Below are 21,564 nucleotides of genomic sequence, written 5' to 3'. Positions count from 1 at the left end.
CTGGTGTGGGATTCATCTGTGTTCCTGTTGAGATTCCCATAAGTGGGTGCAATGACTGTCGTTTCCTTGCAACTTAACTTCTGATGTGCACACAAAATTTATCCCTGCCTGTCTGCCTTCTAATTTTTTTCAAAATCTCAAATTTCAGTTGAGAAGTAATTCAAATATCATGCGGGATAAAACACCGCAGAAACATCTTTCATGCAGTGTATTTACTGTTTGTAATTCACTTGCGTACTCAATGATAAATACTTTTCCGGTGAAGTTAAAGCCTGTTCCTTGGAGTACGTTGTTGTTCCAGAGCAGATTCTTAGTTCTTTTCAATACTGGCTGATACCTGTGGAACACCACTAGCAAGTTTTCTGATTTCTTAGCATAAATAAGGCTTGATAGATCAGGGAAAAAAAAAAATTCTCAAACCCTGATTTGGTTTGCCTAGTTTAGTGTTTAACTCAAATTGGCAAATGGCAAGATTTATGCAGGAGAAATTAAATGGGTGATCTTCTAGTTAGCATTTGAAATATAGACAAATCTATTTGTTACATGTAGTAAACATTTAGATTTTTTTGCTTAGTTAAACATCTTACTTTAGGCCCATCACAAAATGACCTGCACAATTTAGCCTAAATTTAATTTTTAATGCGAGTTACAGACTAGTGACACCTAGCTGAAGGGGGAAGTACTCTGAATATGTGTAATCTTCTATTTTGTATGTATCTTGCTATTTCCTTATGCAATTAAATATTTGCGTTCTTAAGTATGTTTCTTGACAGTAGTCCCAAAAAATTTGAAGTACGGTGTGTAAGATACACTATCTATACTGCAAGGTTACTAGCAGAATGGAAAATAAAAGAATTTTTAAAGTTTTGGGTCCTTATGCAAAAAATAGTTTTGCATAGTAAATTAAAATTGTGTGATGAGAACTAGAAAGCAAATGTGAACCTTAAATATTTACATACAATATTTTATTTTTTCCAGAGAAAATCCAATTGTTGGAAAAGTTTCCTAACCCAAACAAACTGGCACACTTGGATGAAAAAAGAAACTGGAAATGTTCTGGATGTTTTGGGTTTCTATGTTGTTTCTGGATGTTTATTGTTTTTTTGAAAATTAGTTATATGCATTTTTACAAAGTATTTAAGAATGAACATAAATGCTAGTTGTGTTGACAATCTATTTAATATTTAATAGAAAAATACAGACTTGGAAATCTGGTCTTAAGGTTTATTCTCGTTTTGCTAAAGAACTTGGAAGTACAAGGTTCTTGAAGTAGCAGGTGTGAATAAATCTAAATGTTGTTTTGCCATTGTTGTCTTATTGGAAAGAACTTTGTAAACAAATAAGCTTTTTAATGGAAGAAAATCCACACAGCATTTGTTGGTTGGATTACATCTCTCAGTACATACACTGCAAACTTGCATGAGTTTACTATGAGTGCCTGCCCTGCTGATACAGATCTTGAAATAGCAATCCCAAGATACTATGACATGGAAAAGATCTGAAGCTTCACACTCAATTAATTTGACTTTTTTTTTCCTTGTGTTAGGTGTTGTCAGGACTTGATTTATCTACAGCTGAAGTCTTATGAAATCATGCAGTATGCTGCAATTAATTTGGACAGGAGATAGCAGTTTTAGTTATGTTTTTAAGTACTAAAGAAGAGATCAGGGAACTTATGTTGTACCTCTTGTTTACATTTGGGGTGAGTAATATATGGAGTGACATTAGACCACTATCTATTTTCTTTAGGATTTTTTAAGGTACATATTTTTTCTTAATCTAAAAAGAAATGCAGGGTAGCAACATTCTTTTTAAATAAGTTTGCCTACAGATAGAAAAATTTAAATGTGAACAGATTGTGGTTAAGTACTGATTAATATACATCATCCCATGTATGATTTTTTTCTTTTTTTATAAAAAAAAAAAGAAACCTAGGTCCAGCTCACCTTTTGACTACAAATCTAATAAATAATCTCTATTATAATCACTCAAAGCACTTTAGATATCTGGACTATCCCAGATTATTTTTAGATACTTTGTAGTATCTGCTTGTTATGATCAGTTGAATGATCAACATTGTTTTGTCTTTAAGCAATGCTTCAGTGAATATTTTTATATGTTTAGTTATATGGATTCGTATTTGCCACTTAACACAATTTTAAACTGGCATTCTTGACTTCAGTAAGATTAATTTTTGCTCACTTCATCTGAGAAGTTAAGTTTATGCTGAAAGAACATAATGTATATAACCAGGAAGAAGCAAAGGTATTACTGTGGCAACTTTGCTTCATCAGTATTAAATACAATGGTACTCCTTGGAATACTATTTTTAATAATAACTTTATGTGGTACTTTTATTTTTGAAGCATTTGCTATGAGGTCTTCGTTGTTTTGTTGGATGCTTTTTGTGGGTGCGGGGTTTTTTTGGTTCTGGTGGGTTTTGTTTGTTTTGGTTTTTTACAATCATGATTTGGCCAAACTAATTAGGAATGTAACTTACAAATTGAATAGAAATCCATAATGCTTGAAGCTGTAAGCTGTTTAAATTACTATATACTTACTATACTGTTGTAGGGAGGCTTTTTGTAACAGAAGCAAGTTGGCAAGACAGGACTGAAATCTCTATTGGAGTGAATGTAACGTCTTAGAATAATTATTTGGTTTTAATAGCAGACAAACAATTTCAGAATATTTGTGATTCCATACTAGTATCTGCGATGTCACAATCATTGAATCACCTCAACCATTTTTGCCTTTTCCTTTTTTACACATTTGATGTATTCTGAGGGACTTCTGTTTGCCAACAGTTGAAGTTGGGGGTGGGGGAGGGACTATGGTAATGCCAAAAAATATGTTTTGCCAAGGTAAACTGGGTCTGATTAATAGCCATTAATAAAAAGTTGCCATTAAACCAAGTTGAATGTGGTTGAGTGTCAAAGTTAGGTTTTGCTGTATATGGATTAACCTTGTGGCGAAGTGTCTGTTCCTTGGAGCCATTTTTCTGTTGTTTTCAAAGTCAAATTTATAAAAAATGTATACTCTTGCAACATTTTTTTAAAAAATATGCACTTTTTTGCTTTGGTACTGGAATATCTAGGAAAAAAACAAAGGCCATTGAATATCTGTGACCATTAAGATTTGATTTTTCATTTTATAATGTTTTAAAATGCAGTAGATGTTCTAGAATTTAATTAGGTACAAGTAGGATAATTAATAAATTTGCCTTCATTTTGATTAGTCTAGAAAGATGATGTTATTCAGTAATAGTTCTGTTAGGATTGTAAATTATCATTAGTTTTGATTTGTATTATGATGATGTATTGTTGAATGTATTTTTATTTAAATTTTATTTTCTTATCAAGACATTAAAATGTTTTGTAACATTGCTTGAGAATAACTCACAAATAAATTACAACAAACTTGAGATTTGCTGTGTTGTGAGGCCTGGCTTTTTTTAAATGGTAGCATTTATCTGAAGACTGAATGTAGGGGTTGACGTACAGGAGTTGGGTATAAAGAGATTAATCTAGTTGACAGGAGAAAACCCCAAAATTAAGTTAAGTGATCTCGTGTGGCCACCTACAGCATTGTTGCATTCTAACTAAGATTGGTGTTTGGAGAGAGAAGTGATAGTTAATCATCTAGCAAAACAGTGTGCATAGAAGCTTTAGTAATTTGACGTTTTTTTTAAATGTTTGCAACGACTAGTCTGATGTATTGAAGCATATCTAATACTATGTTAGTGTTGTGTGACTAATCTTTTTCTTGCTTAGTGATTTGTCTTTCATTACCTATCCTGTGTACCAGTATCAGCTATGTGATTTGTCAGATCTATTTAAAATATATTACCTTAAAAAAAAAAAAAAAAAAATTGTCTTTACTTTTCTCAATCTTGCTTTTTATGTAACCTGGTCACTTTTTTTGCTACTTGCTCTCCTTGATTTAGTGGGAGAGCTTATGGGCCAGTGCTTATGGGCCTTTTTTGTAAGATACTTTTTTACAAATGTGTTTTTAATCTCTTGAGATTTTTGTTTCCTTGTACAGAGAGCTGTCCTGTTGTCCTTAATTGCTGGTATGGAAGCTCCTGTTAGGAGTTCCAGTGCAGCCTTACATCCATTATGGAATTAATTCTGATTAATTCAGAGGTAAGCTGTATTAAGGCCCAGTCTGAGTGGTCACTACATACATTTGCAGAAAGCAGAGGAAGTTCAAGATGAAATGCGAAGTATAGGAGGAATTTTTTCTGTGGACATGAAATATTTTCTTTAACAATTCTGTGATGATTATAGCGGAGTGATTATTCTTTTCACTGCTAATATGCTACTTTCTCTAACTGTTCCATTAAGATGAGTTTTCTCTAAACCATGAAAAGGGCATTCCCATTTAAGATCTGTATCTTCTGTGCTGATGACACTTTCAGGTTCTGGACTAGGCTAGCAATCATAGGTGCATAAGGCCTCGGTAGCTAGAAGGTTCTTCCTAGGACTCTGGATTCCTTGAAAATCAGTGAGATGTAGAGAAACTGCTGGTTTCTCACACAGTTCCCTACATCATTGTCCCCCATCATACAGGCAGGTAACTGGCAAGGAAATGCATACTTCCAGCATGTATATATAGGTGAGCATATATACTTATTATCATATTGTCTTATAGACTATATATACAATAAACATAATGAATAATATATGGGAAACTAAGTGTTTACAAGGCATTATCTTTAATTTCTGTTCATTTGTATGTATTTCAAAGTACAAAGTTTGCCACATTTACTCAGATGTGGCAAGGACAGTTTCAGTATTGTTTTTAAAAGAGCGTGCACGTGGAATAAAAATGAGGCCAATAAGCAACAGCTCACACTAACAAATAACAGCAACATTCAGTAGAATAGACAAATACATGCAATTTAATTTTGGTTCTTACAAGTAGTTACAGAAGCATGTGTAACCAAGGTTTGTATGATTTATGCAGTTTAAATAAACTAGAAATCCTTTTAACAGCGGTAAGGATACTATATCAGTGTTACAGTGTTCAGTTGTGACGAGACTGCTGCTGGAATACTTTGCTGAATCTCAGGAGCAACATAGGCAGCTGTTTGGAAAAGAAAAAAATGCAGAGTTTGAGAGTAGAGCTATACAGATCAGGAATATGACTGTAATTTAGCTAAATTACTTAAAATATTGAAGTTTTAAAAGTCACTAAATCAGGGACAAAAATTTGATAATCAGTTGCTCTACAATCAGAATAAGGTTTTAAAAAATACAGTGGCTGCAGTGTTCGGGAAATGCATACGCTTTGTAAGAATTTTTTTTAAATAAAAGTTATTAGACAACCTTTAGAAGCTGAGTTGCTTCTAAAATATTCTTTACATAAATAAATGTTTACGGAAAATAACAAAACTGATGCATATATAAATCTTATTTAATACAATGTTCCATAAAGTTGTATGACCAAGCCTTTTTAACTGAGGTCATAATTTTTTTGGTATAACTGCTTTTGCCAATGCTGTGGCAGTTTTATATAAAGTCTAGTTAACAGTTTAACAAAAAAAAATGATATAATGTTTGTTCTCATTTTAGAAACATCTGTTGTGTGATTGTTTTTTTTAAAAAAATCCAATCAGACAACTTAGTTTGCTTTAAGGGGTTGTGATGTTGTTCCCCATTTTTATCCTGTATTTTTGGTCATTCTTCCTACACAGGGAAAAAAGCTGAAAGAATCATAGAACAGCTAAAGTAAACCTACTGTATGGCTTGCATTCAAGACTTATAGATAAAAATCTCTTACCTGGTGCCTCTGAAATAGTGATTCCAGAAGATTTCGGCTCTGGTTTCTCAGAAAATGCAAGATAGCCCAGGCTGTACTCCAGGTTGGTGTTTCAGTGACAAACTCCACTGTGTCAGGGAGCAGAAAGAGAAGATGATGTCTTGAGGGATGAGTGTGTGTGTGTATGTATGTGTATATATATATATATAAAACAACAGAAGGCTTCAAAGCCAGCCAGGCTTGTGTTCGCACAGTGTTTTCCTCCTCAATCAGCATGCAGGAACTGTGCCTCCTGAAGGGTTACTTTGGTAGCCGGCTAAGAAGCTTAGGGGTGGGAGCTCCACAGGGTTTAACACCGCCTGCTCAGCCTAGTCTGCTCAGCCTTTGCTTTTCCTGGACATCATGACATTGTTACTAGGTGATATAGAAACAAGCCTTCATCAGATGGCAAAAAGGAGGTGACAGAGATAGAAATAGTAAGAGGGAAACTCCCCCCCCCCCCCCCCAAAAAAAAAAAAAAAAGTTATCTACAGTAATGCTTAGACCTGAAATTTATCTTGCATCTTTCATCCATAGACCTTTAAAGTACTTAATGAAAAAAGGGCAAGTATATACAATTCAGACTTTTTTTTTTCCATGCTGGGGGATGTCAAGGTGCTATGTATTGTATAGCAATGCAAATTTTAAGAAGTCCAAGAGAAAGGAGCACTCCCCCTGTAGTTTCTGTAACTAAAAAGTATTTAAGTGGTGCCAGATGCAGGCAAAATGCATTGTCTAATATTTGGTCATTTTCATCATGTAGAATCATGCTCCAGAGGGTGACAGTGTGAGCTGAGAGGATCGTGCAAGCCTTTTCTCAATCTGATAATGATGCAGTATAGCTTATAACTTACCTCACAAATTGTATTTAGTCGTGTACCTTTCCATCTCTCACCTTTTCTCCTAATCTTGCTAATTTACCCTAGTATAAATTAGACCAAACGTGTTACAGATTACCTGATTGATTTTACAAGTATCTTAAAATTGAAACAGAAATAATCCTAGTCCTAGATGTGAGATTTTAAATAAAGTATCAAGCTGTACAAATGAAAAAAATCGAGGATGAGTTCCAGTACTGCTGGAAGAGTTCCATAAAAGATCTAATTTTTTTAAACACAAAACATACAATGACTTCTGTAACAGCCAAAATAATTCTCCTAGCTTCTTCCTGAGCAGTTGATTCAGATTCCTGTCAAGAATATTCCCCTGTCACACCATTCTGTTATGGTACGACATTCACGTGGCTTTGGTTTTTGGCTTTTTTAATTATTTGTGTATGTATTCAAATCATATATGTGTATATTCTCGTACTGCCTTAGCCAAAATCTAAAAGTAGGAAGGTGGGTCAAAGTCAAAAAATGTGTTGAGTGATATGGTACACAGGATATAATGTCTGCAAGTGTGAATGATGAGAGGATAAATTTCACACATGCAATACCTTCCAGTGATTTAGACATGTGATAAAGGGAGTTTCCATAAGACAAGTTTCTGTTTGGCATCTTTTGCTGGTGTTTTTGGGGGAGGGTGTGTGGGGACGTTTGGGGTTTTTGTGGGGATTGTTGTGGGGGTCTTTTTTGGATTGGAGGGCAGAATTTGCTAACAGTGGCTTATGGGGTCTATCATGATACTAGGCAGAATCCAGGTATTTATTGGTGGGATGTCAAAAATATTAAGGCAAACTGCACTACCTCATGGATCTATAGGAAGTGTCAATATTTCAAAAGGGGGGGGTATGCTGCCTCATAACAACAAAACAATGTAACTTGGTTTTCAGTTTTCAGTTCAGAATGCAGTTTCATTCTTAAACAGCTAATCTCAGTTAAAATACGCGTAATTTTGTCTTCACAGTTAATTTTTAAAAAATTAATAAATGGAATATGAGACAAGCTTCTGACTTGAAAATCCACACTGTCCAGGGACAATGGTAATAGCTGTGATTTACTCCAGAGTAGAACAACTGGCAAGCAAGAACCTAGTATAGAATTTGATAAAGTAGTCTGGGGTTTTTGTGTCACTGGCTTTAAATCTGTGCTTCAGAAGGAATGGTGTGTAAGCTGGGGTGTTGTATGAGGAATGAAGAAGTCCCAAGGGTTTAGACTTGTAGCATCTCGGCAGAGTCAGGACCTACTTAGTCTCTTGTGAGACAGGGCTTGCCCATTAAAGCAGAGAGGTTTCCATGCAAAAGTGATCAATAGTGGGGTTTTTTTCTAAAGCCTCTTTAAGGATTTCCCTTCTATATATTAGGTGTCATGAGGTCCATTTGTTTCGCTTAATGCACGATGCATTTAAGAATCTGAATTACTGGTACTTTTCTGACTTTGAACTCACTTCTGGAGTTTCAAGTTCATGCCAAATCACATATCGATGTGGCAACATAGGGAATATGGTAGGGATGTACATTTAGTTAAACTGCATTTGCTACTCTGGGTAGCAATACATTTATGTGATTCCCCACCTCCCCTTCCAGTCTCCCTTCCAGTGGCATCCTCTCAGTGTAAAAGTGGTATGCAATTTATTCCACAAATGCAATTGTTTCCCAAATTCATATTTTGGTTTCTCTTTTGGTTTCTGGATGCCTGCTTCATGCTTTTCTTTCACAGAAACTGTATATAGTAACACTGAAGTCTATTTTCTGTTTTGGCAATTGCATCAGGCAGCTTCAGTAAAACCTTAAGAACTACTAGAGTAGTTTTGTCACGGGGGATAGCTAGTGTGCTGATACAGTGCTAATTTCCTGGGCTGTCTTCCTTTATTGCAGCTCCACTGTCTGCCCTTGCCAAGGTCTCTGCTATAACCACGATGGTATTAGTAGCCCTGGCCATTAATATCCCTGTTTCGCATATTCATACTGGTAAAACAGCAGAGAGGTATACGTAGAGTTTAAGGTATAGTTTTGGCACAGAACTATACTTTAATTCTTTTCTTTGGCAGATGAATTGACACAGTACTTAAGACTCAAGTCTATTGACAGAACAAACAGTTAAGTGTGGTAATACAATCCTGCACGTGCATTAGCTGGCCAAGATACACACGTACTTACATAACTGTTCTTTGCATTATCATAAAATTGACGTTTCCATAACAGTTCTGTTATTAGTAAAAATAATATTCTATTCTGTTTCAGAGTAAGCAAGCTGTGGAAAAAACAACAAAAATCTCTTAAATTGTAAGAGGAAGGAAGAAAGGAAAAAAAGAACAAAAGTCAGGTCATTTCCAGATACCTCCATTTTCAAAAGATTTGTGGAAATCTATGAAAGGCATTGCACATGCTTCCAAACCACTGTCTGTGCAATATTCAGAGTTTGAAAAGGTACATAGAGAATGAAGATGTTTTTATAAGGTGAAGATGAATCTGTATATTTATTTGAAATGGGATTAGGAGTGTGAAAAGAAAACTCTGATGGCAATGGTGTAAGTTGGGTGTCAAATACTTGGAGCTTTGAATGCATATTATTTGACATGAAGGCAATCAGAATCCAGAGTCAGTCCTTGATGAATTACACTACATCCTTACTATGAAACTATTGCAGAAATTTAATTTATTATAAATTGTGTAATATAAAAAAATATTCCAAATTTGGATACCTACTATTATATACATCCCTATTTGCAGTTGCCAAACAAGTTTGATTTTTTCCCATTCCATAGCACGCAGTTGGCTGAGAAGCTATAATCCTAGCTGAGCAATCACTTGATGGGCTGAAAGGAGCTTGGTTCAAGTTCCTATATTTAGATACTCAAATTGGAACATTTTCAGTAAAGTCTGAATGAGATAAGCAAATGCAGTCTTCCCCTGCCCATTCGGAAATAATTAGGTTTTTATTTACAGTTAAAAAGTGTCAAAGTACATAGGGAAAGCTCACTGAAAGAGCTGTAATACTTTATGCCACTCTCCCACATGTGACCTCCTTAATGTCATTGTGTGGCTGTAGGGGACACGTGTTCTAGAGTGCCAGGACAATACTTCTCGAAAACAGCTTGAAATTTTTTATACAGCTCTTTAGGTGATAAAATAGTCATTCGTTTGGAAACTGTGATTTGATTTTCTATAAAGCAATATGGACAGAGTTAAAGGTACCTGTATCATCTTTGCTCTACAACTTACACTGCTAATGTAAGTTCTGGCATTGCACTGTAAAAATGCAGGTTTTATTTTTAGGAGTAGAAAGACAAAGCAAGCCAAGGGTATACCAAATCAAAAGTTACCTTCTTTCTTTTTTGAAAAACCTAGTTTTCAAAACGCCTTTTTCATCCAAATACTGAAAACAGTGTTTGACATAAGCATTCTCTCTTCTGTCAAAGAATACCCCAGTCTTTTGGAATAAATTCAGAACTGCATCTCATTTGAACTGACATGCTTTGCAAAGGAGCTGGTTATGCCTGATGGCCTCTTTCATGAGGAGAGGAGGAGGGGAGGCTAAAAGAAGGGATTGTAATTTTTTTAATGACCATGTTTGATATTTTACTGACTTATTTCAATCCACAGGCATCCAGAGCAGTTCCTATATACTTGAGCCCCTTGTTTTGCTGCCCACCTCCCAGCTGTGCAGGAAAAACTGCTTTACAGCATCATGAAGCAAATAAGTTCAAGGAACAGTTACAGGTTAAAATTATCATTGCTAAATTATTGAAATGTGTGTTTTATAATTTGCATTTGCAAAGTGTACAGCAAATGTGTGACATCACCCAAACTTTTGACAAAGTTTTGACCAAACAAAATTTTGACATCACCCAAACTTAATTATAGTAATAGTTTGCTCTTATGAGCTCTTAGAACTGAAAAGGAGAATTGCATCGTTTCCATCTAATCCCTGCTAAGAAAAATTGGAGGTAACAAGGCAAATTGTGTAAATGTTTTTTTTAGTTACTACAACAGGCTTTTTTTTAATCTCTGGAGGCATAAATTAAATGTGCTTGAATTTCAGAATTTTTTTACTTCAGGAACAGATATATTCAAAATTTAAACATCCATGCAAAAGGTATAAGAATACAGTGTATTATCAAAGGAAAATTATGCATACATTTTCTTTTCAAGTTTTATGAAAACAGTTTTAATTTTAAACTGTTGTGGATTATACCTAGTCCCAGTAATTTAGATTCAGATGTGCCATGACGGCTTAAAAAAAAAAAAAGAGAGAGAGAAAAGACTATGATGAGTTACGAATAACTGAATTTTCAAGGTTAATGACAAATTTATGCCTAGAAAGTAGTTACTTCAACTTTGTATCACTGATCTTTTCAAATTTTCTCTGACAGCTGTTGAGAACCTGTTGAGAGGGGCCCATTGGTAAGATACATACTTAGGTAAAACAAGCAATTTTGCATCTAAATCTTTTAATTTCAGTTTTGTTTTATTGTAATGTGTCTGACTGGGAGACAGAGTAATCAGGGGGTTTTAGTGTGTGTGCTGTAGTCCATGTTACCATCACACGCTGCTATATTACCATAATGATTGCAGTAGCTTGAGTATCAGACCAGCTACATATGGTAGGTTTTCTGAGTTTATACATCTCTTGCTTCTGGCTAAACCAGAGATTCAGCGACATGAAAATAGCAGTTGTTCTTTCCATGGTGGGCTTGTGCCAGTTTCGGAATTGGACAGTGTGGATTGAGAGAAGTGTGTATCAGCTTGAGGTAAGCACAGAAGGTTTTATTCACATGTTGTTTAATAGTGTTACCAAGTAAATGATAGGTCCTTCTGAACAGATAGTTGATTAATGTAGAAACAGAAGATCTTTAGTATTGATATGATTGAACTATTTTTACTTCAGTATCAAAGGCCAAATTTTTGTGGCCAAGGTGCACAGCATGTAAGCCATTGCCACAATGTGTGATTTACTCTGTCAGCAGTCCTGGGAAATGTGGAGAGTTGGAATTCCAGGAGGATTTAGTCATCCTCTCCCCTTAGTGAGGGCAGTCTAGTCCATTCAGGTGAAGCTGTGATTCGCAGCTGGAGAAATTTGCACTGAACTGCTCGTTAATACTCTGTATTTAGAGAACATCCTTCATGAGTTTAACCACAGATGGCAACGAAGTACCGTGCAGCTGCTTACTCCCCCTGCCCAGGTGGGATGGGGAGGAGAATCAGGAAAAGATAAAACTCATGGGTTGAGCTAAAAATAATGTAATAAATGAAATAAAGTAAAATAGAATAAAAATAACAATTCTAAGGAAAAAGGAAGAGAAAGGGTATTAAAACTCGGGGGGGTGGGGGTGGTGGGCACACGCAGGGGGGATGGGACCTAACAAAAAACAAGTGATGCATGATACAATTGCTTGCCATCTGCTGACCAGTACCCAGCCAGTCCCTGAGCAGCAATCAGTGGCCCCCAGCCAACTCCCCCCTTTTTATGTACAGAGCCTGACATGCTATGGTACAGAATATCCCTTTGGCTACTTTGGGTCAGCTGTCCTGGCTGTGCTCCCTCCCAGATTCTTGTGTGCCTCCTCACTGGTAGAGCATGGGAAATTGAAAAGTCCTTGATTTTAGAGTAAGCATTACTTAGCAACAACTAAAACATCAGTGTGTTATCAACATTGTTCTCATACTAAATCCAAAACACAGCACTGTACCAGCTACTAAGAAAATTAACTCTATCCCAGCTGAAAGTAGGACAATAAGGAATGTCAATTTGGCACCAACTAGGTGTCCTGTTTAAACATAAAAAATGCTTTAAAAATACATAAATGCACTCTTAATCTTGCACAAAATCTTCCCTGGTTTTAAAAGTGCGATTACATATGAAAAGTTTTTATTTGTCTTCACACTTTGTATTACTCCATAGCACTTTCAAAGCTGGATGGTGGCACTGTGTACTCGTTTGCTATGCTAACAATAATTGGTTCAGAGATGATACACAGTCCACAGGATGACTTGGAGCTGCTTTCCTTCTCAGCAACTTGAATTCTGTTGCCTGCTATACTAGGCAAGCAGAAAATAAGTTTGTTTGGAGCATCAAACCAGCGTGAGTTTTAACATTGTTTATAATCAGCGTAACTGAAGGTAAGGAACTTTATTTAGAGTGCTACAAATAAAGATTCTCTAGTTCTCCAGTAAGAAAATCTTGGATTGATCAGGGATCACAACATTCAAGTTATCCAAAAATGCTTTTTCCCCAATTAATTTTAAAATTCACATTATTTTTGTGCATATTCCTTTCTTGTTGTTAGCATCTAAGAGCTAAATTACACAGAGATAAATTATAGTTTTCTTTTATAAGAAAAACTACATTTCTGGATGGAATGGTATTTTGAATGGCAAAAGGGGATTAAGAAATGAAATTTCTGTCTCTGCCTGTCATTTCCTTTAAAATACCTCTTTTTTTTTTTTTTTACTCTGTACTCTTATTTATGATATTCTTACACATCACTGTTCCTGTGCCTTTATAATCATATGTAACCCAGCTGTGACAACCAGCAGCAACTGTTACTGCAGGAGAGTTGGCAAAACAAGTTAATATTTTGAGACCTCAAGTCAGCAGCATTTCTGCTGAGCACAGATACTATCTTTTTAAAATGGTAGTGGGAGAAACAATTTTTCAAGTGAGTAAGCAGTGACTCAGTCTAGTTTTTAAAGCTTAGCATCACAGTCTGACGTAGATCCAGAACTGGACCGGTACTAGTATAGAACAGTGAAAATAAGTACTCTGGTTCTAATAGTGGGTTAATAAATAGAGAATCCACTGATTTTTCTACAGTACAGGTGGGAGCTGGCTCACACTTCAGATCTTGCCTCAACCAGCAATATAAATGTGATTGGTGTCATCTGGCTTTGCAAGCTAATGGTGTAAGTTCAGCCCAACCACCAAAACCCAATCTGGACATACTGAGACTTTTGCAGTGTGGTCAGAGACTTGATAAATCACAAAGAACTAATCAAAAACTAAAAGGTTGTGTGTATGCATGCACAAGGGTCAGATTCAGGGCTAGAGGAGACTTTTGCCTTCAGCTTTTTGCTTTGTGGATAAGCTAAGGTGAGCCAGTATGGTCCCTGCATGTCTGTAACGTCTTTTTGTTGATCCTTCCTGTTCAAGGTATTTGATGGGATATGTTCGTGTTTTGGGGTATACCTCCGTAGAAATGTCCTAGGCTATGTACCAAAAAAAGTGATGTTTATGTATCTAAAGCTGGCAGGAAAATGGTTTGTTGGGCCCGATCGGGTGCTCTGAATGTAGTTGATGAATTAGGCAGTGTGATAGGAGAGCTTTTGTGTAGCTGAAATACTGGTAAGTCATGAGAAAAGGAAAAGAAAGGTGGACTCTTTCTAACTTGCGTTCTTACTACTTCAGTTAATTTGTTTGTCCTAACTTTAAATAGAACATTGTCTCTTTGAAGTTTAATTTGTACATGAACATCAACATAATTTAAAGTTTTTATACATTTACAAATAAAATATATTTCTAAATAAAAATATTTAAAAAAATAAAATTAAAAATAATTTACCTTAAATTAGGCTTAAAGAGACAGGGCACTGTCTTGGAAAAGTCAATTTTGCATACTTTTTGGGGGGTAAAGATAAGAAAAGCAAGTTTCTATTATTTTTTAATATAATGATGTACATTAATTAGCTTTGTTCTTATCCACACATTGAAGCTCCATTTTTTTAAGATGTATGTAGTTGTATAGGTAAATATTTTAATACAGCCACTTCACAAATTGCCGTTTAGCAAATTTTTAGTTCCCTAGTGCTTCACAACTCTCATCTATTTTCTGCTGACTTTTTTTTTTGTCTCCTTGCAAATTCAAGCTGATAAATTGCCAAATAAATGGAGACTGTCCCACTCAGACAAAGCTGCCCTATTTAACTGACCATTTCCATGAAGGATGACTGCTCTCTTAACAGGACTTGGCTTTCAGATACTGGAGACTGAGAACTTTGACTGCAAGGTATTTGTGGTATTTTCAGAAGGAGGAATTCAAGAGGCATTTTTCTGGTGTGTACACAGTGAAATACAGGAACAATGAAAAACAAAAATAACAGGGATTGAACGCTGAGGAATGTCCCAAGTTCACGTCGGTGGATAACGCTGCTGCTGGCGGCCCGGGGGGCGGGGGGCGGCCGGGGGAGCGGCTCAGCGGGTGGCGCAGCGGCGGGGCCCGGCCCGGCTGCCGCCGCCGGCTGACCCGGTGGCCCGGGTCTCGGGGCCCCGGGCAGAGCTGCTGGTGTGCCGCCGTGCGCGGGGCCGCTGCTCCCCCAGTGGCAGCTGGGGGGCAGGGGCTGGCTGCCGCCCTCTGCGGCCCCTTCCCCGGGGCGTGTGTGCCGCCTCACTGCCGAAGCGATGAGGTACCGCGACGGCGGGCGGGCCCCACCGCCGGCTCCCCGCGCCCCCTGCGGCCTGCCGCGGGGCCGGGCCAGGCCTACTGCCGGCGCCGGGTGGCGCTGCCGCCCCGCCAGGCGCCGCCTCCCCGCCCCTCCGCCATGGCCGATGTGGAGGACGGGGACGAGCCGGGCGCCCCCCACTCGCACACGGGCTCCGCGGGCTCCAAGGCGGGCGCCCCCGACAAGATGTTCTCGCTGAAGAAGTGGAACGCGGTGGCCATGTGGAGCTGGGATGTGGAGTGCGACACCTGCGCCATTTGCCGTGTGCAGGTCATGGGTAAGCGCCGGCCGCCAGGCCCCGGCCGCCACCGGCCGCCATGGCCGCCGCCCGCGCCGCAGGGCAGGGGGCGCCGGCGCTGCAGCGACTCGCGGGCCGGAGGTGGCCGCCGCGCCCTCCCCTCGCACGGCGGGCGGGGAGGGAGACGCGGTTTCCGGCGGGAGGGGGCTGCCCCCGCCGCGCCGCCTCTTCCTTCTCCGCGCCTTCTCCTCAGGAGCAGGAGGAGGGGGGCCCTGCGGCCCTGGGCGAGCCTGGGCCTGGGCCGTGGGGCTGCACGCACCTGCCGGGGGAGCGGCTCCCCTGGCCGGCCCCGGGCAGCCCCCCTGCGCCACCCCCGCCGGGGCCAGGGCCGCGGCGCTCGTCGGGCGGCCGGGCCTGTGGCAGGGCCCGGAGGCGGGCAGCGGGCCCCGCGGCCCCGGTAACGGCGGCGGCTGCTTGGTGGAGCCCGTTTCTCGGCGGCTGGCAGGCTCCGCAAGCAGGGCCTTGCTGCTGAACCGGCCCGAGTGCTAGATGTGTTGCAGCTGTTGTGGGGGTCAGGGGTTCTCTTGATTCTGTTTTTTAGTTTTTTATTTGTGTTTTTGTTTTTTTGTGTTGTTTTTTTATAGCAGTTGTGGACGTATATAAAAATTCTTTTTCCAAATCGGTTAATCCAGAGTGTCTTAACACTTGTCCAAGCCTTCTAATTACTGTTGCAGTTTAACACACGTGAACGTACTTAAAAATCTATGGAAAAGGGGTTAGTTTACCTGGGTTTTAACTCTGGAGATTGAAAGCAGCCTCAGCGTGTACTGTGATTACTGTTTTCTGATATCTTTTACAAATGTGATATTTGTTTTGGGTCTTTGAAAATTCCTTAAACTCTACTGTGTACCTATACCCAATTTTTACTATTGTGCTGAGTCACCCTAGGCATTAGACCTCTCAGTTGGGCTTGGTACAGTCTGGCAGCACAAATGACCCAAGATTCCTGCCGCAGCACCTTGCTTGTGTAGGTCCAGGCACCGTGATACTGCAAATCCAGTCGGGTTTTGGCTTAACAGAAAGGAGACACGATGCTGTCGTCTCTGGCGTGTTTTTACTGAGAATGTTCTGTGGAACAGAAAAGGTAAAGGGATGTACTAGAAGAAAAAGACGTGCAGCCCAGACGGAAGCAGTGGGAGATTCACCATTTGCATAAGCATGTTTTGAGGATTGTCTGCTTTTATATGGTGAATGGACACCACCCTAGAAGTATGAAATTGGCTTTATCTACCATGTAAGCCATAATTTTAAGAATATATTTCCCTGTTCACAGGCTAGCCTGTTAACAGGGCACTATAAAAAAAAAAAACCAACAACCAGTCTTAAATGAACAAAATCTTACCCAGAGCTTTTACAAAAGTATATAAAAGAAAGAAGTTAACTTCTCATTTTTCATAACTAGACCCAGGGAGTACTTTTCATCTAAAACTAGCAGAAGAATCTGGTAACTGTTTTTTGAGAGCAAACCACGTTGTTAGAATGTGAAACTTGATCATTACTGACTTGAGTTTAGCAATTTCTTGTTGACCCTGCCAAGACCTGCTCTGGCTCCTGTAGAGCCACTGCGTCGGCAGTAACCTTTGGTGGGAGGCTGTGCCAGACTTAAACTGGCACTTGTTGAAAGTTTGCTTGATTTTTGCAAGGGAGGGAAGCGTTACCTGGCTTAATTTTCTACTGGTTTAACTCCTTGAACCAATGTGGTCTTCAAGGATCACAGAGGTACAAGGGAAAGAAGCAGAAATGCAGACGTTGCCTGGGAAGGGCAGGACTGCAGCCATACTGACTTAATTTGCTTAACATCTCGGACTGACATCTTTAGGGTTATGATGCAGGAGTGGGGATCGCTTACCTTGGTATGGCCGCAGTGATTTCTATCCTTGGCACTTTGTGTTGTTTCTCTGTAACTGCAAATCTAGGGCTGGGGTAGGAAAGCTGCCTTAAGAGTGGCTGCTGGTCTGCCCCAGCTTACTGCCCTGCCTGTTGAGTGATCCTGGATCAGTTTACTTTGACGTACCATGATACAAGCTGAAGAGTTTGCCTGAATCTTCCCTGCAGCTTGGCCCTTAAGTGGTGCGGAGATAGAAATTATAGGAACAGACAACAGGAAACTTCATTGACGTGTCTTACTTCAATCTCAGTGAGGAAGATACTGTTTCAGTTTCTGTCCTCTTTTGGCTTTTATTACCTGAGAAAATGAGGAATGTCTGGGCAGATGAATCCAAGTACTGGCCGTATCCGGCAAAGAAGGCAAAAATAATCAAATCTAAATTCCTGTAGCATACTATGTTTCTGTTTTCTAGAAAATAATTGTCCAACTAGTGACATGTAGGCCAGGTCCTACTCATGGGTCACTTTTGTTTAAACTATTACCTTTTCTTTAGAGGAGATAAAGATGTGTTTGCTTCCATAATAGTTGAACACTGTTGTGCATGCTATTTGCACATACGTCTACGGCAGCCCATGTGGGGGCAAAGAAAAAAAGGCATTTTTCCACTGTACGTGTGTGGCGTGGTACTAAGCCAGGAAGTTGTCACTTCTCTTTGGAAGTCCTGAACCTGCCATCCAGTCCTATAGCCACAGACTGGAGTGCATACAGATGATAAATATGTTTATTAATTTACATTATCAAATTGACCAATATGTTTACATCTGTATGTGACACATGAAAATTACATGCAGGTACTTAGTAAGGAAAACTACTATATAAAAAAGTAGAAGGGGCTGGGTGTTGTGGCGAGAGATGTACAGCCTAAAAAAATCAAAGTTGTGAATGATTTCCTTAAAAGGAGATGCTGACATCTGAAAAACAAAGTCCTGTAATTAGGGTTTGGCGTTGTGCTGGCTCTGGTCTTAATATGCCTGAGTGCCTTGGCACAAATCTGCTGGTTGTAATATCTACAAAATAGAGAAGGCTTTTTTTCAGGAGAAGTTATGAAAATACCAAAGCAATGGAAAGTAAACAACACTTGTAGGACAGTTTATAGTCCTTCTGATCTCTTTCAGATATATATTTTATTATCATGTGCACGGTGTTAAAATTTAGATGATGTTATTTCATGTTAAGGGCTGAACTAGACATCAAAACTTGGTATTTCTACCTTTGCAAATTGGTTTTAGAGTTTATATTTTCCTCTGACAAACCTGTTCTTAAGATGGAATCCTGAGAATCAAATTGGGTCTTGTTCTTGTTTACTTTTAGATGCCTGTCTTAGATGTCAAGCTGAAAACAAACAAGAAGATTGTGTTGGTATGTAGTGATTTCATTCGCTTGTTTTTCAGTTGAAACTTCTCTCAGTAGGGTGCATTTTAAAGCTTAAGGGAACACTGATTTTTATTAATGTTCGAAAGTCAACTGGTGTTTCATTCTACATTGGGTCATCTTTTTACATTAGTAATAATTTATGCTTTATTTTTGAGTACTAATAAAATTAGTTTCCCCTTCAGACATCCTGTAGAACAAAACAGTTTCAAATTTGCAGTTAACACATATGCAGCTAAGAGGTTTAAGTTTCTCTCACTCTGAGCATAGTTGAGGAGAACATGATGTACACTTTTGAAGTGGGTAGGAAAAGGCTGCCTTTTTTTTTTTTCCCCCCCTTCCAAGATGCATGCCAGATGACACAATGGTAATACCGATAAAAATCCTCTGTTCTGAAATAAATGTATCTGGGTTAGACAGTGGTATTTTTCCCACTCTTAATTCAGACATAATGGAAGCAATTGCTCGTTTATTAACTTTTCATTTGAAAAAGTGGAATCACTTGAGTTTGCAATAATGCTGTTTAAACATAAACATATTTTCAGTTGCCTACTAATGTACGTAAAAGCAAATCTTAACTTAATTCTGATATATTTAAATTTGAAATAGTAAAAATTGACTGAAAGAGTTTGCTTTAAACCTTTAACAACTTTTAAACCAGCTTTTCCATGCCCTTGTTCTTTTTGTTTTGAAGTTTGTCTCAAACTTAATCCACTCTTGGTTTTGATGATTGTTTTAATTGGAACAGGAATTTCTTGTTCCAGGTGTCTTAAGTGGCTTGTTAAGTGTCCTGTTTTAAGATAATGAGAGAAAAAAAACCACATTAATTTACATCACCCTTGTATTCCAAAAAGGAAAGTGTGCACTAGTAAGGGAATGAAAGCAAAGTAAATAACACTGTTCAGGAGTAGATGGGTAACAGCTAGCGCTTTTTGTTGTGTTGAAAAAAGCATAGCCTATGAATAACTTGTGGTCTAAGATCATGTTTTGAAGCTATATACTGTGTCAAATGTGCCTCCTTGATACCATATATTTAGGTTTAAACATTGTATTTCAGATGGTAATTTGGTGATGTGCCTTTTGTGTGATAGTAGTACATTGGTTGTATTTTGGGACTGGGGAAGGTGAAGTGAAGAACTTAAATAGTTGCACTTACTTCCTGGACAGAAATGATAAATGTGTTTGTACATTCACAAAACTGTGTCGCTTTATACAAGAAGGTGTGAATATATGCTTTTCTGTTTCTGTAATGGGAAGTATGTACAAGGATTAATGATATGACTGTCATCAGAATGACCATAATAATCCAATCTCAGTGGATAAATCAACGATGACCCACTTTTGTCTCTAAAGCTTGCAGTGGTTATAAACATCTGAGAATGATAGTTTGGACCTTGCTGTAGGTGTTGGTTGGGCAGCTGAGTGTGACTGGAACATGTTCTTTCTTCTCTTTCAGTGGTTTGGGGAGAATGCAATCATTCGTTCCACAATTGCTGCATGTCCTTGTGGGTGAAACAGAATAATCGCTGTCCCCTCTGCCAGCAGGACTGGGTAGTCCAGAGAATAGGCAAATAAAAACACTGGAAGATAATTTTTAAATTTTTTTTCTGTTGAACTTGTTGAAATAGTGTGTGTCTTACGACATTTGCTCATACAGAAGAATGGAATGTCAATCACGGCATGATTTACTTAGCTTATCTTCTACAAGATCAGTGTGGTTTTGTTGTATGCTCTTTGCTGTAGGAGAAGGCAATGGTCCGTCTTACTGTAGATTATTTCCACAACTGAAAAAAGAGACTAACTACACTAACAAATTTATCTGTTACGATTTGAGTGTTAACTGTATCAGAGCATAGAAATGTGATGGTGCAGATTAAACCCTAAATATAGTTTATTTAATTTGAAAGGGCAGCCTTACCTGTAAGTCTGATACCCTGAATAGGTTACTGTCAGGATAAAGAAATTGTTCATTTTAAGTAACATTGTATGCAAAAACACAGGTGGTGAGTTTCTTAGTAAGTGTTCTGTTTTTTGATCTAAAATGAGTAGTGTGTAAAGCATATGCCATGTGCTTTTTCCATCACACTCTACTAAACATTTCTGTTAGGTTTTCTTTATGACAGTAGAAAATTTTGTTTTGTTGTATCTCTGTCTGTTGCTGTATTATATCCTATGCATTATTTCTGCAACCATAGTATTAAAATTTAACCACATTAATATCTTTTTTATTTATATTTTTCTTGAAGACCGGGAAAACGTGTATTTTTAATCCAGAGACTTTTTGTACAAAGACACGTGTTTGGTATTAGTTAACTAGAGACATAAACAATCTCATTGGTTAGCTGACAAATATAGAAAGCAAACAAAACTGATAATTTAAATATCCTGAGGAAAGTTGGTACTGATTAGCTCTAGGGAAAACTGTTAAATTGTGATTTAATGAAAAATCACTTAATAGAAGTTTCTTTACCATCATTTTATTGGTTAGAATGTTTTGGAAGTGAAAGAAAGCATTGTTTTATTTTTGTGGAAAACGGTGATATATAATTTTTTTTATATGAATCATGATTTTTTTCTTATGAATATTTAAGTGCTTGTCTCTGACACTGTCTTTTCCCTAAATATCCATAGTAATTACTGTTAATCTGAACATATGCTGTGGGTTTTTTTTAATATATGTAATAGGTTGAATTACTGCTTTGTAACAAATTCAGGCTTAATAAAATGGTTAATAAACCTGGGTGAAATTGAGGCAATGTTATGTGCATATCATTGTTTACTTCAAAGTTACCTTGAATTTTTAAGACTAATGTGTTTCTCAGCAGATGTATTTCTATCCTGTTTAAGTATATTTTAAAAGGTTTATCTTCACTGTATAAAGTAGTT

The 21,564-nt window shown here is 38.1% G+C and overlaps 2 protein-coding genes and 1 long non-coding RNA gene across 6 annotated transcripts in view; all 3 read left to right on the top strand.

Annotated features, from left to right (window-relative positions):
- Positions 1-3,424, top strand: part of RASA2 (RAS p21 protein activator 2) — a 51,391-nt gene extending 47,967 nt beyond the window's left edge. For all 3 annotated transcript variants that reach the window (XM_056358572.1, XM_056358570.1, XM_056358571.1), the window contains one exon: positions 979-3,424. In XM_056358572.1, coding sequence (XP_056214547.1) covers positions 979-1,160 — 182 coding nt within the window. In that variant the 3' untranslated portion in view covers positions 1,161-3,424. The remainder of the gene's footprint in view (positions 1-978) is intronic.
- Positions 3,425-5,742: 2,318 nt separating this feature from the next.
- Positions 5,743-11,135, top strand: LOC130158130 (uncharacterized). Its single transcript, XR_008825178.1, has 2 exons — positions 5,743-5,866; positions 8,927-11,135. It is a non-coding gene; the product is annotated as an uncharacterized LOC130158130 (long non-coding RNA).
- Positions 11,136-14,990: 3,855 nt separating this feature from the next.
- RNF7 (ring finger protein 7) lies at positions 14,991-21,429 on the top strand. 2 transcript variants are annotated; one of them, XM_056358575.1, is made up of 3 exons: positions 14,991-15,391; positions 18,619-18,666; positions 20,135-20,191. In XM_056358575.1, exons 1-3 carry the CDS (start codon positions 15,221-15,223, stop codon positions 20,189-20,191), a joined length of 276 nt encoding a protein of 91 aa, XP_056214550.1. In that variant the 5' UTR covers positions 14,991-15,220. The 2 variants fall into 2 exon arrangements, with proteins under 2 accessions (XP_056214550.1, XP_056214549.1); XM_056358574.1 differs by having other exon boundaries at positions 15,176-15,398; positions 20,135-21,429.
- Positions 21,430-21,564: the final 135 nt, after the last annotated feature.

Source organism: Falco biarmicus, chromosome 13 (assembly GCF_023638135.1).
Source record: "Falco biarmicus isolate bFalBia1 chromosome 13, bFalBia1.pri, whole genome shotgun sequence".
Taxonomy (NCBI): Eukaryota; Metazoa; Chordata; class Aves; order Falconiformes; family Falconidae; genus Falco; species Falco biarmicus.
Note: the sequence above shows the minus strand (reverse complement) of the source record. Positions and strands in the feature narration are given on the sequence as shown.

Coding starts and splice junctions, on each gene's coding strand:
- RNF7 (XM_056358574.1), top strand. CDS start 15,221: ATGGCCGATGTGGAGGACGGGGACGAGCCGGGCGCCCCCCACTCGCAC. Junction 15,399..18,618: donor TTGCCGTGTGCAGGTCATGG/GTAAGCGCCGGC, acceptor GTTTACTTTTAG/ATGCCTGTCTTAGATGTCAA. Junction 18,667..20,134: donor CAAACAAGAAGATTGTGTTG/GTATGTAGTGAT, acceptor CTTCTCTTTCAG/TGGTTTGGGGAGAATGCAAT.